This window comes from Micropterus dolomieu, linkage group LG07, assembly GCF_021292245.1.
Source record: "Micropterus dolomieu isolate WLL.071019.BEF.003 ecotype Adirondacks linkage group LG07, ASM2129224v1, whole genome shotgun sequence".
Classification (NCBI taxonomy): Eukaryota; Metazoa; Chordata; class Actinopteri; order Centrarchiformes; family Centrarchidae; genus Micropterus; species Micropterus dolomieu.
The window spans coordinates 8,166,938-8,180,420 of NC_060156.1; the positions used below are offsets into that span (position 1 = coordinate 8,166,938).

Below are 13,483 nucleotides of genomic sequence, written 5' to 3' on the forward strand. Positions count from 1 at the left end.
AAAACTATTGAAAGAGCACAAACTAACAGTTGGGGGGGGGGGGGGGGTAATTTAGACAAGGGATCTCTGAACCACAATATTAAAATGAGAATTTCACCATGGCATACTTTTTATATAAAAAGATAAATGATCAAATTGAATCACTCAGCCATAATAAAAGGGCTGAGGATCTCTGATTGTAAAAATACAGATTTAAGTTTAGCCAGCTGTAAACTTATTCCTATAAATTGTCCTTAATGAAATAACCGCACACTATTAACACCATCACGCTGATGAATAAGCTGATACACTTCCTCCTGATTGAGAAGATTATGACTATTATTACTAAATTTCTTTGTACAATAAAAAACTTCACCTCCACACACTGGACATGCAACATATTAGCATCAATGTTGTTTTCCACTCCGTGCATCCAGGTTATTTCTGTCTAGTAGTAAGGGCCAGCCAGGTGACAGCTGAGAAGTGTTAACACACACTGCAGTGATTAGAGTACCTGGGGGTTCAAATTGGGTGGTTGATGTGCTGGTCCAAAAGGCCATTGGATTATCTTTGAAAAGCCTAAAATCCAGTCCTAAAGGATGATGGGTTGTTGGGCGAAGAGAAACTAATTGTGAGGCTGGTATCATAAGTCAAAACAAGGCTAAAAGTGCTCAATGAAAACGTAAAATACTATACCAGTGTGTGCTGAATGAATTGTGTTTGAGATCTGAAGTTATGTTCAGCGTGTTCTCTAAAACCTCTTGTAGATGATTTACTGTATACAGTTTTACTAAAAAGGTACAGAGCATCTTCATATAATGAATAAGATGATAATGAAACAATTTATATAAAAAAGGGGCTACATGGGGAGGAGATGGGAACTCAGTGATTTTAATCCAATTCTGTGCTAGAATTTTTTGAAAGGGGTCTTGGCTGGATCAGCTAAGAAGATTATGGAGCAATGAGATGCAGATGAAACAAGACAATGGAGTGAAACTCAAATAAACAGAAACAGTTGTGATACTCAAATACAGAAATCATATTTTTCTTTACCTTTCTCTGGGATTTTGAATGCAGGTGCTGCAAGCGAAGCCTTGGCAGGACGTCCAGAATCTTTGGCTTTCAAGCCGGATGGTGAATCCTCAGCCTCAGAGTGAAATTTAGGGGAACCGAAGAACTTCTGAACGCTATCAGTCCCAAAGACAAACTTAGGGGGTGACACCACTGTCTTTGTGGGGTTGACTGGACTTGGAGACCCAGGTGCACATGGCTTATTGTCGGGGGAAAGCTCTGTGCGTTCCTTTGTGGTCTCTTCCAGAACAGCGATTGCTGCCTTCCCACACACAGTTGTAGCAGATGTCTCTGCAGATGCTGTGGCTCCACGGTCCTGAGGTGCGGCAACCCTGGATGTCACTGGAATCATGAGTTCCTCTTTTTCTTGTGCAACCTTGGCCTCTTCAAAGACCTGTTTGAATGTGTTTGCAGTGTCCTGCAGCTTGAATCTAACAGCCAACTGCTCAATATTTCCCTCTCCTACTTCAGCAAAGTCCAAGGCACTCCAGACCCAGGCCTTCTCTGCGCCCTTCATAGGTTCAAGCTTCATAGCTACTGTGATCCAGTGGTTGGCACAGATCTTAAGTACCTGGTCTCTCCTCATTATCAACCTCACTCGTTTGGTGTCATAATTCTGCAAGACCTTGAGGTCTCCAATACCCCTCTCCTTCCACTGAGCCAGTTCCTTATCGTAGCGATACAGTTTGGCCCTGTGACTGAAGACCACCTGTTCATTTTCCTCTCCTGTAGAAATCTCCACTAGATCAGGCAAGGGGACCACAGGTTCAAAGTACTGGCCATCCCTCTCCTCCTCCTGGGTTACATCCTGCTCGTCATCAGTACCCACTGAGGCTCTGCTCTGGTTAAGCTTAGCAGGAGACTTGGAGGGGCTGATGCCAGGTTGGAAGCTGAAGTTGAACCCACAAGTGGATTCCCCAAAGCGGAAAAGGTTCTTTCTCAGGGGGCTGCTGGCGAGGGGAGAGGCATAGACTGATGAGTCAGTAGTATCATCTAAAGCCTCTTCTCTTAGGTCGTAGTTATCCCACTCCAAGGTGGGGCCGGTGGTTTCGCCGTGAGGCTTGTTTACAAGGCTTGAAACATTGCTAGATGATGTAATTTCTACCTGGCTGTCGTCATCTTTGATCTTTGTTTTCTCATCTGTCAAGAAGGACTTCAGGTCTTTCAAACCAGACTTCATTTCCTCTGCTTTCTGAATGAGGCGTGCTGTTCTGCCTGTGTCAACAAGCTTGTGGGGTGTTTGTAGGGGGATGTCCAAGAGAAGTCTCTGACACTCTTCAAACTTCTCCTTAAACTCCCCAGCAAGCTCTGGGTTTTTGAACTTAGCAGCCAACTGTTCAGTTTTAGCATCGCCATCAGAGAAGTCATTGGCTAACCACATCCATGCTTTGTCTGAGCCTGACAAGGGCTTAAGATTCATGGTGGTGGTGATCCAGTGGTTGGCACACACCTTCAGGACTTGCTCTCTTCTCATCAGCACCCTTAGTCTGCCATTACTGTTGTTTTTCAGGAATTTAAGGATTCCTACACCACGCTCTTTCCACTGACCGGAGTTGGCGTCAAATCGGAACAGTTTCACACGCTGAGAATAAAGAACCTGTTCATCTTCTTCCCCTGTCACCAGGTTCACCTTTTCTGGCATCTGGACCACTGGATCAAACTGGATATTGTCATTTTCCTCTGTTTTATACATGTCGTCGTCATCCAGCTCATTTGAGGCATCTGTCTTGGTGGGGGTTGCTTGTAACGATGAGAATAACTTCTCACCAGCACCAGAAAAACTGGGGTTGTTCTGGCCAAACTGGAAGTTTCCCCCAGAGGAATTTGCCAAGTCTGCAAAACTGAATGCATTGCTTTTTCCAGCAATTAATGGATTTTCATCTTCCTCTGTTTGGCCTACTGAGGGTGTAGATACATTTTCTTTCTCCTTGTGTTTGTCAGCTATGCTTTTCAGGAAACTGGAGGCTGACCCTGATGGAGGTGTTGGATCACCAGCGGATGAAGTTTCTTTTGCAGGTTCCTCAATGCCAAACTTGAAGCCACCAGCTGAATTAGGCATTGAGAAAGAGAAGCCTGAAGAAGTTGTGGTACTAGATCCGGACTGAGGAACTTCAAACTTGAAAGAAGAAACTGAGTTAGCTTCTTTGTTTTGACCAAACTGGAAGGTACTGCCAGTTTCAAAAGGCATTGTAAATCCAGTTCCAGCAGGCTGGTTTGATGAACTCTTGGTTCCAAAGCTGAAGCTGAACGTGGAGGCAGAGGGAGCAGTGCTTGTTGTGCTTTTAGCATTTGGATTTGGTGTCTGACAGGCCACACACTTATTGGCAGAGGCATCATTTCTCACCAGACAGGTGTCACAATCCCATTCCCCATGCTTCTTTCCAAACATGACTTCTAAAGAGCCAGCTTTGTGTGGGGCATGGCAGGAAACACATTCAGCAGCTGATGCATCATTTCTGACCAAGCATTCATCGCAGTCCCACTGCCCATCATATTTTGCTAAATCAGCCCCAAATCCTGACACTGCTGGCAGATGTGATGGCCCTGTTGATTTAGCAGCAGGGTTGGGGCTTTTACATGCGACACACTTGTCTGTAGAGGCTTCATTTCTTACTTCGCATACATCACAGTCCCACTGCCCAGGTTTCTTGCTAAACTGGGCACCGAACCCAGAGCCAACAGCAGATCCAGAGGGCTGCACTGCCGGTGCATCTGCAGCTGGTGCGGTTTGTGCTGTTGCAGTTGTTTTAGGTAATGCTTTAAGAGCTTTACAAGAAATACACTTGTCTGTAGAGGCTTCATTTCTTACTTCGCATATGTCACAGTCCCACTGTCCAGGCTTCTTGCTAAACTGAGCTCCAAAGCCAGAACCCATAGCAGATATAGATGGCTGCACTGCCGGTGCATCTGCAGCTGGTGCGGTTTGTGCTGTTGCAGTTGTTTTAGGTAATGCTTTAAGAGCTTTACAAGAAATACAACTGTCTGCAGAGGCTTCATTTCTTACTTTGCATATGTCACAGTCCCATTGCCCTGGCTTCTTACTAAACTGAGCTCCAAAGCCAGAACCAAACGAGCTTATTACTGTGTCAGCGGGTTTTGAGGTGCTGGTACCAAACGTAAATGAGGAGGGTATAGACGCTCCAAAAGCACCAAATCCAGTAAATGTAGAGCCAGAACTGCTGGGTTTTGATGAATCAGTCCCAAATTTGAAAGTGAAGGGACCGGCTTTGGGTTCACTAGCAGACTGAATGTCTGGCTTGAATGAAGAATTGGGATTGGCACTTTGACAAGCGACACATCGCATTTCCTTGGGTTTATTTCTTACACAGCATACAGTGCAGTCCCATTCCCCTTCTTTAAGACCAAACTGGGCTGCCAGCGAATCAGAATCTTTTGAGCTTTCCTTTTTCTTCTCATCGGGCTGACCGTGCTTTTCTGATGATTTCAGCACAATTTTCTGGGCTTCCTCAAATTTAGCTTTGAAAAGTGACGCTTCATCTACAGTTTTGAAGCGGATGGCCAGCTGTTCGGGCTTAGGCTCTTCATCTGCATAATCAATGGCGTTCCAGACCCAGGATTTGTCAGAGCCAGCGTTGGGTTTCAACAGCATATCCGCATTGATGTAGTGGTTTGCACAGATCTTAAGGACCTGTTCCCTTCTCATTAGGAGGCGGACCTTCCCTTTAGTGCTGTGTTTCAGGATTTTAACATTGCCAATGCCCCGTTCCTTCCACTCTTTTGTCTCTGTGTCAAATCGATATAGCTTTGCCCTGTTGCAAAACATTTCCTCCTCTTCCTCCTCACCTGTTTTCACATCTACTTTATCAGGAAGAGGGACAATGGGTTCAAAGTGTGGACCATCCTCATCCTCCTCAACATGAGTGCTGTCATTGTCGCTCTCCGCTGCTCTTTCCTCTTCTGCTGCAGACTGGACAACCCCAAACACTGGCTTGATAACATCTCCAAATTTAAATGGCTGGTCCACCTTGCTAAACAGACTTCCAGTGCCTGTGCTTTGCGCAGAATCAACAAAGGAGAAGCCAGTAACATTTTTATTGCCGAAGGTGAAGATGCCGGTTTGACTGGGGGGCTGCTCATGGGCTGAAGGCTTCTCTGAGGTTTCCAATACCTCTGCTTTAGTGGGCATGTCTGACGTAAGAAGACCAAGCAGACTTTCACTGTGCTTGGCCTGGGAAGCTGAGAAAGTGAAATCTCCATCGTTGGATTTAAAGTTTGAGTTGAATTTAAAAGCAGCTGAAGGCGTTGACTGGGCAACTGCCCCTGCTCCAAAGCTAGGCACTTTTGGGACTTCAGCAGGTGCCTGCTGACTGAAGGAGAGTTTCCCAAAGTCCATAGGCTTTCCCTCTATGCTCTTTGGAGGCTGAACAGGGATTACAGCTGGCTTGGTGAAGTAGCCAGGTTCAGGCAGTGGAGGGTTAGTGGTTTGGTGGGTTACACTCTGGCCATAGTATTCTTCACTGTAAGGGGAAAGAAGGCTTGTGGCTGGCGATTCAAACCGAAGAGGGGCACCAAAGACCTGCTCTTGAGGAGGGTAAATGCAGGCTGGGGCTGTCTGCAATGGAGGTGTATGAGTGGGCTGCTGGTAGGCATACATATGCTGCTGAGGCGGCATACGGTTCATACCATACATTGGACCCTGTGTAAAAACAAAAAATAATCATTCAGAACACTCTGAACATGTTTATTAATGTTAATTAGTGTTAAACAGTGACAATTATTACCTTGGTGGGGGTCACGTTTGCTGCTGTGCGCAGGAGATACTGAGAGTTATAAGCTGGAGACTGGTTGTAATACACAGAGGGGCCTGTGGTGGCAACTTAAAAGAGAAATATGTAAAGATTTTGTTAAATTTTATAAATTGCAATACTTGCAGACAAAAATATGGAGCTTTGCTTTGGTTCTATGTAGTGTGCTGACCTGTTAGTGGGGCCCCATGGTAGGACTGGACTGGGGTAAAAGGCTCCTGTAGGCCCTCAGCCCCGTAGCTCTCCCCATACATCTTGTGATGAGGGGAACCTGCTGTCCCTGAAGAGTTGTGTCTCAGATCATGGACCTCATTCTGCAAAACAAAAAGCGTAATTAAAGAGAAGTGACGCAATGTGACTGATCTATGAAGAACATTTAACTTGCATTAAAGGTAGATTGTGTAGGATATCGACTTCATATACGGAGTCGTTCTCATGTTAAATATTGTACACTGTCAAAATAGTTGCAGGAAGAACCGGGCTTTTATTTGAAACAGGCCATTATTTATTATTTTCCCCTGCTATCTAAATACACATCCAATAAACATTTACTGCTGTAAACTTAAACTCTTCCTCCACATTTAGTTTTTGTTAAAATAAATTCAGCATAATGTACCCATCTATTTCAATAATACCACACTTCAAACTCTACTGCTTTGAGTTTCTCTTTTATACTTTAACACTGTTCTCACTCATCAATTTATTCCTTCTAAGTGGAACCAGTGTGAAATGAAATAAAAAAACAAAAGATCATCTCTTGTCCTGACCTTGAGGGCTTCAACTTGCTGACACAGCATCTGGAGGAGACTTTTCTGGTCCTCCACCCAATGAGGCGGTGTCTTGGGAGAAATCTAAATAAAAGGGGGAAAGAAATTATCAAGAAGTTACTTATTTGTGTGGTGAAATCTCTCTGTGATAAACCCATGGAAACATTAATATATAGACATTAAGAGATCTCAGATGGTCTTCTGAATGAGAACCAATAACCTGAACCTACCAGGTGTCTTTTGGAAGGAGAGACGATGCTTTTGTTAGGAGAGGGAGTGGAAAACTTTATGTGGGATATGGTGGCAGAGATTTCTGTGGGATGAGCAGGGCTGGAGTGGGTTGGCCCTCTTCGACCCCCCGCCTCCTCCTTCTCCTCCTCTTCATCCATGGCCTCCCCACTGTCCCCGAGCTGCTGGTTCACATCGTTCAGGAGGTCCACAACCTCCTCCATGGAAACAGGCAGCTGGAACACAAGTGTAATAAATGGTTACACAGCTGCAGGGTTATTCACATATACAAGTAAAAGCTCAAATAAATGGGACTTGCCTTCTCAATTTCATCTGCATTAGCATTGTAGATTTTTGACAAGTAGGTCCGGAACTTTCTCAGAAAAGTGATGCACCTATCTTGGGTCTCCTCAAGCCCGTTGCTGGCCTCCTCTGATAGCCGCTGATAGATCTGCCAAAGGAACACAGCACATCATAGAAGACAAATTCAGGTGCCAGAAACACTTTAGGGCATTGTTCTACATAGCAGCTTAGAGGATGTCTGTAACAATGCAGCAAACCTTGGAGGATTCAGTGAAAAAATTAACAAATACAACCAAACTGTCAGACACCATGGAAGTGACAGAGTGCTTTTTATGGCATCAACAATGAATACCTTCGAAATTCCGCCTACTATTTTTTTAGGCAGGTGTAGAAAGAAGGCTGTAAAGTAAGAATGCTTTAAAAAAAAAAAAAAAATAGGCATTTTAGTTGTTTACAGCCAATTGTCTGCTTTTAACAGCCAAAGCGGGAATCATGTTTCAGCCAATCATGTGGTTCCACTGACGTAAGGGTTTGTTATTCTTCTACTGCGCATGCGTAGAAGTGGTGACATATGCGTAGTAGAATTATAACCGGACGGGAAAAACGCTTTTTAAACCTTATTTTGGGGCAAAGTTGTCAAACTTTTTCAGCGATTTTTTTCCAGATTTTACTGCTGATTCAATTCATGTAGTTTTTATGTCCCGGTGACCTGTGCAGTGGTATTGTTAGTCCGAAAATAGCTGCCCGGAGGCGTTGCCAAGATGGCGGCCGAGTGGCATGACTTGCCTATAAGGACTTTGGTATGACTTACCTGTGCCAATTGCCAGATGGATGACATGTTATTGATGGTTTCCAAGGTAGCAATGGCCTCCTCCGTCTTGCCTTCGATGTCGAGGAGAGCCGCGTATGCTATCTTGGCTTCCTGTTCATAACCCCTAACAGAAGAAATCTAAACAGGAACACATACAATTTGTAAGTCACATGGTTCAACTTGGATCTGTCATTTGGCAAACTCTTCATTCTAAACAGCTATTAATTTCATAGGTGCTTATATATTTCATGTGGTGGCCCCAGTGGGAATCAAATGCCAAACCCTAAGATCTACCGTACGACCTACAGAAACACTTCCTGATCGAGAAATGTCAAAAAACCTGTGACACGTGAAACTACTACTTATTAGTTTCTTCACTAAAATCAAACATTCTTAAACTAAAAAGTATTTTAACTAGCAACACACCCACAAGGTGTAAACACCATAAGATGAAGCACATCATTCATATATAGGAAAACAGCTTATAAGGCAATTTCTAAGATGGTTATTTGCAGGCAGTTTTGAGACTACACTGCCTCAGGATTTGTCCACCCATCAATACATACATCCAAAATTTATATAATAAAAAGGAAACCATTATAACAGTGTTAACCTGAATATCTTTGGAGGGAAAGTGTATGAAGAGGGGTTCAAGGGGTTCAGGTATACTGCGTCGGTTCTTGATCTTTTCCAAAAGTGGAAGCGCAACTTCCCAGTAGTGGACGCTGCGGCCGATGTACTCCTTCTGATCGTAGTACGAGTGCACTCCATCACCCTGGGTTATTAAAGATGCAAAGACGGCTGAGCGTTAAAGAGAGAAGGTAAGCCTGCCGCATTAGGTGTAATGCGGGGAAGACAACATTAACAAGGTAAGACAAACAGTTAATTCACTTTTGACAGAAGACATTTCTTCAGTTGTTACAAATGCTACCATAAAACAAATGGACACATAGTCCAAGAACCAGCACATGTGGCAGTTTGGACATCTCGCTTGACAACTGCGATGTGATTAGGTGATAGAAAGGAGCAGGTGGAAAGGCACGTGTGTCTGTGCAGGATCTGGGAAGGTGCCGAGTTATCCAAGTGCTATTTTTCTGGCCCGGCTGCATGTCTGTGTGTGAAAGGCTGCCACCCACGACCATCTTAATAATGTTTAAAATGAAGGAACTGGGTCATACTGGTATATTTATATTGACGTTCATGGATCGCATACACTTGTCCTACACCTTGTGTTGCTTTGCTGTACGCTGTGACAGTGCTACAGTGTGGTGCTTATGTCTGGTTGCACATTACTCAACAATCTTTATTCTTTATGCAGAAGCAGAGACACTGCATAAAGGCAAAGCAAGTTATCAGTTACAATTTTTGTTAGCAAGGGCAGTTTTGAGTGAATTTTGGAATACTGTAAAAATACAGTAAAAAATATCTCCTGCGACTCCATCTGCTAGTCAAGCAATCCTGCTTGAGGTCTCAACCCCACAATTGAAAAACACTTCCTTTCTTTTGTCTAGCTGGCTTCTCGCAGAGCTTGTGGAAACATGCGCATGTGTGTGTACCGTCTGGCAGAGACACTGAGCCCAGTAGATGGCCAGTGCTGGTTGGAGCCCATGCTTCTCTCTGGCCCTCAGAGTGTTCAGTCCATGCTGCACAATCATCCGCAGTTTAGCTGACATGCCAGGACTACAAGGAGACATACAACAAAAACAGTGAATACACAAGATATTTACACCTACATGAGCAAGTACGCCTATCTTATCTAATGTGTGAGCCCCCTCAAAACTACTTGTGTTGACCTGTTCCTGTCACTTATAGGAACAAAGTGAAGACAAAGTAAGTGAAGCAGGCAGACTGGTAGGCACCCGACTTTGTGCCCACACCTGCACTGTAACATGCATTTTGACAAGAGAATCTTTTTGGCAATAACTTTGATGAGGGCTGGACAATAAAACAATTATCTCAATATAATTGTTTTTCAACAACAATATAACAAATGTTCAATAAATCCATAAATGTTTGATTTTATTCACATCATACACAAATTAGGAATAAAATTTTTTTTTTAAGATATTTTCTTGAGTAAAAAGGACTGAAAAAAGCTTTTACTTAATTTTACTCATGCAGAATTGTTGACAAAGATTTTATCATAATTGTTGTTCTGAATTGAATGTTCTAGCTCAAATTTGTGCAGTGATCCACTGTTTGGCATCAAGTGTTGACCATAAAGAAGAGTTTAAACCACAATTAACCATCAGGTTACTTCCAAAATTCAATTCCAAAAATCAGCCATCATACTCGAAAGAAATAATGTTTTGATACATATCGTGATAATTTTCGATATCGAAAGATGACACTTTTAACCGTTTAACATTTTTGGCCATATCGTCCAGCCCAAACTTTGATTAGTGTGTTTTTTAATAGTAAACAAACTTAACCAAACATATCCAATATGTCAGACGTGGACAAAACTAACTTGATATAATAATTTTATATTTTGGAAAATATGCTGCATGTTTTTTGTTTTAACCCTAGTTTTACTCACGCTGCTCGTTTGTGAATGAGGCTGTAGACGGCGTCCCACCACTCCCTCTGTCTGTCAGTGGTCAAGAGGCGAAGGAGGGGGAGGGGGAGGCAGCGAGGCTCATAAAGCTGCTGCTGTTGCTGCTGATTCACTCCACTGCTGATCTTCGCCGTCTCCTGGAGCTGACAGTGGCTACAGAACACCACTCCATATAAGAACACCTGGACGGAGTAGACAAGAAGCAGAGTTTCACAGTTAGGAGGAAATGCTAAATTTCAGAACCAATACAAGAACCGAGTAGCAAAAGTGCCATTTATCGAGTGAAGGTAAAGTCATTCACACATGTAGTGTTGTTCCATCAAGTACAGTTTCAGGGGCACATTTCAACGTTGTACTTATTTAGATGTTTTAGATAGTTGTGCATACAAGTAAAGTCTCAACACACAAACCTATCCTTACTATACACCATAACTGACATACACACGCCAAAAAAATGTACAGAGCTAAGCAAATTCAGCTGTCTAATATCTGCAAGCAGCAGGTCAAGGGACCAAGTCAAAAGTGCATCACTCATACAGGTACACTACAGATTCTTTCTATAGAATAAATTTGGTCATTACCATAAAAGCATTTTTGACCCCTATGTAGACGCTTTGCACAGCTGCAGATTTATTAAAACTACTGTTTTTTTTTCTATGCTCACCTGTGGCTTTGAACACCTGATCCTGGGACAACTTATCTTACTCTATTAGTTTTTGAAAGACCTAATGTATTGTGACCTAATGTAAAACATGATAACATATTATCACAAGCTCTGTCTGCCTAATCTGTTTGTTAAGCAATTGTTTATTGTAAATTGCCATAAACAAAATTTCCTGTTATTTCACACCTTTATTTGCATCATTAAATCATCTTTTATACATTTTATAACACTCTTGGGATGTGCTGAGCATCTGAGATTAGTGAAACTCTCCTGCAAAGCTTCCACCTGTGTCATCAGCCCACATGATTCCACCTACCTCCAGGTCTAACAGGCAGATGGACTCTGGCGCGTTGGTGTCCAGTTTGGAGGTTTCCAGAGTGAGCCTTGGAAAGAGCTGCTGTAACCAGTTCCGCAGGGCCGGTCTTTGAGCCAGAAGGGTCCACTGTAGCCCCAACCAGCTTAGGTGTTGCAAGTCACCACTATGCAGCAGGATGGAGCCTAGAGATGCATCAAAGTTATTACAACGTAGGAGTACTCAAAATGTCATAATAGCTACTTGGATGCAGAAAATTGCATTTTTAAACCACTATTTAGTAGTTAGTCATACCAGCGTCCCATTTGGCCAGCTGAGAGAGATCTGGAGCCATGGTGTTAATGGAACGAATGTCATCATTGGCAATAAAGGAAGAACTAATGGAGGCCTGTGGTCCAAACAGGAGTTCAAACAGAGAGTCCTGCCCGCTACGGTTCCCAAACGCCTCCACCACCTACACATAGAAAGCATTTGCTAAACATCAGCTTCAGTGTCTCAGTTCCACAAGTCATATTTTACACATGCAAGTTAATTATTCTAACTAATGTATTACAATGCCCTTCAGTGACACAAGGGAACTTTTCATTCCAGGGCTATATAACTTTTAACCAAACTAAACCAGAACACATAGACAGACCTCTCTGATCAAGGCGGATGAATCAGTGCTCAGATTTAGCAACATGTGGCCGGCCTGACTCTGTCGGTCATTGGCCAGCAGCTCCAGAAGCTGTGGGGCTGACTGGTCTCTTTTGGTCACTTTAGCCTTTGGTCTGGGGACCTGGTGGAAGGACAAACAAAACAAACTGTATTCAAAAGTTCCTCCTGGTCCTGGCTCCCGAATTAAGTTGTTAAATGGAAATTCGAAAGTTAAAGAACAAAGACTGCATTACTTGTCCTGTAAGGAAGCTGTCAAGAGTTTTAACTTTTATTTTATATCAAATCTTTTCAATTTTACCATCTTAAAAAGAGAATCAGTATTAACTGCAAGATTCAGGGTTTTGGGGATTTGTTAATGGCGCTGGTAATATCCTAGCCTCATTCCTCACAGGCATTTGGCTTATTAGTGCGTCAGTACCTGGTACGCCAGCAGGTAGCATAGTGCAGCCAGGTCAATGACAGCCCTCCAGGTCTGTTGGCGATCCTGAGCCAGCTTCAACAGCAGTGTGGCAGCATGCAGGTAGAGGTGACCTCTCATCTCCACAAACACTTCGCATAGATCATCTGTGTGGCGGCCAGCAACGCCGCTCAGCGTCTGCATAGCTCGGTCAAAACTACACACACACACACACACACACACACACACACACACACACACTTTAATATACAGCACAGAAAATTACTAACTCTAACACACTAACAAATCTGAATAAAGTCGTGTTTACTGTTTATTCAATGGATACAGCTTGTGTATACAAACACCCCGGGACATTAACGTGACCTACCCAGCGAGGGCATCGAGGCTGGGCTGCACGTTGCTCTCAGACAGTGTGATTCTCAGCAGGCTGCAGTGAGCCAATAGCAGCTCTCTCTGGAGACGACGACACATCTTCTCATTACTAGAGACGCTGGGCTGAGCTAGATACTCCTGCAACGAGAGGTCATCCATATTTTTTTGTATTATTTTGAAGTTATACAGGTTAGGTTTTTAGTTTATGAAATACAACAGAACATCACAGAAGCTTTCTAAATTGCACGTTTGTCCAACCCAGTCAAATATTGTGTACACTTCCATGCTGACCTGCAGTGTGTGTAACACCACTGTGTACCAGTCCAGACTGTGGCTCAGCATGCCCCTTTTCTCAGCAGCCAGGCAATGCTTAACGGCTTCATCCAGCCGCCCGTCCTGACAGAACAGCTGAACCAACTTCACGTTCACGTGAGCGTCAGCCGGCCTCGTTGCCAGCTCGGCCTGGAGGAGGTCAAACAGCCGGTTCCAACCTGGCTGACCCTGACGACTCAACAAACGCTCCTGCACAGGGTGGCACAGATAAACCAAACTGAGTCATTGTGGCATCCTTTCCTCC

At 43.6% G+C, this 13,483-nt stretch overlaps 1 protein-coding gene across 3 annotated transcripts in view; it reads right to left on the reverse strand.

The window, feature by feature from the left end:
* ranbp2 (RAN binding protein 2) overlaps nt 1-13,483 on the reverse strand; it is a 27,360-nt gene that overhangs the window by 8,712 nt on the left and 5,165 nt on the right. The window contains exons 1-16 of one of the 3 annotated variants that reach the window (XM_046053323.1): nt 13,198-13,424; nt 12,902-13,044; nt 12,535-12,730; nt 12,097-12,237; nt 11,754-11,913; nt 11,463-11,644; nt 10,465-10,664; nt 9,482-9,605; nt 8,539-8,700; nt 7,926-8,063; nt 7,131-7,262; nt 6,814-7,047; nt 6,584-6,667; nt 5,989-6,130; nt 5,793-5,875; nt 1,033-5,707 (exon numbers count right to left, since the gene is read on the reverse strand). In XM_046053323.1, the coding sequence (XP_045909279.1) occupies nt 1,033-5,707; nt 5,793-5,875; nt 5,989-6,130; nt 6,584-6,667; nt 6,814-7,047; nt 7,131-7,262; nt 7,926-8,063; nt 8,539-8,700; nt 9,482-9,605; nt 10,465-10,664; nt 11,463-11,644; nt 11,754-11,913; nt 12,097-12,237; nt 12,535-12,730; nt 12,902-13,044; nt 13,198-13,248 (6,847 nt within the window). In that variant the 5' untranslated portion in view covers nt 13,249-13,424. Of the gene's footprint in view, nt 1-1,032; nt 5,708-5,792; nt 5,888-5,988; nt 6,131-6,583; nt 6,668-6,813; nt 7,048-7,130; nt 7,263-7,925; nt 8,064-8,538; nt 8,701-9,481; nt 9,606-10,464; nt 10,665-11,462; nt 11,645-11,753; nt 11,914-12,096; nt 12,238-12,534; nt 12,731-12,901; nt 13,045-13,197; nt 13,425-13,483 lie in introns of those variants that run through there. The other 2 variants (XM_046053322.1, XM_046053325.1) reach the window with 2 other exon arrangements.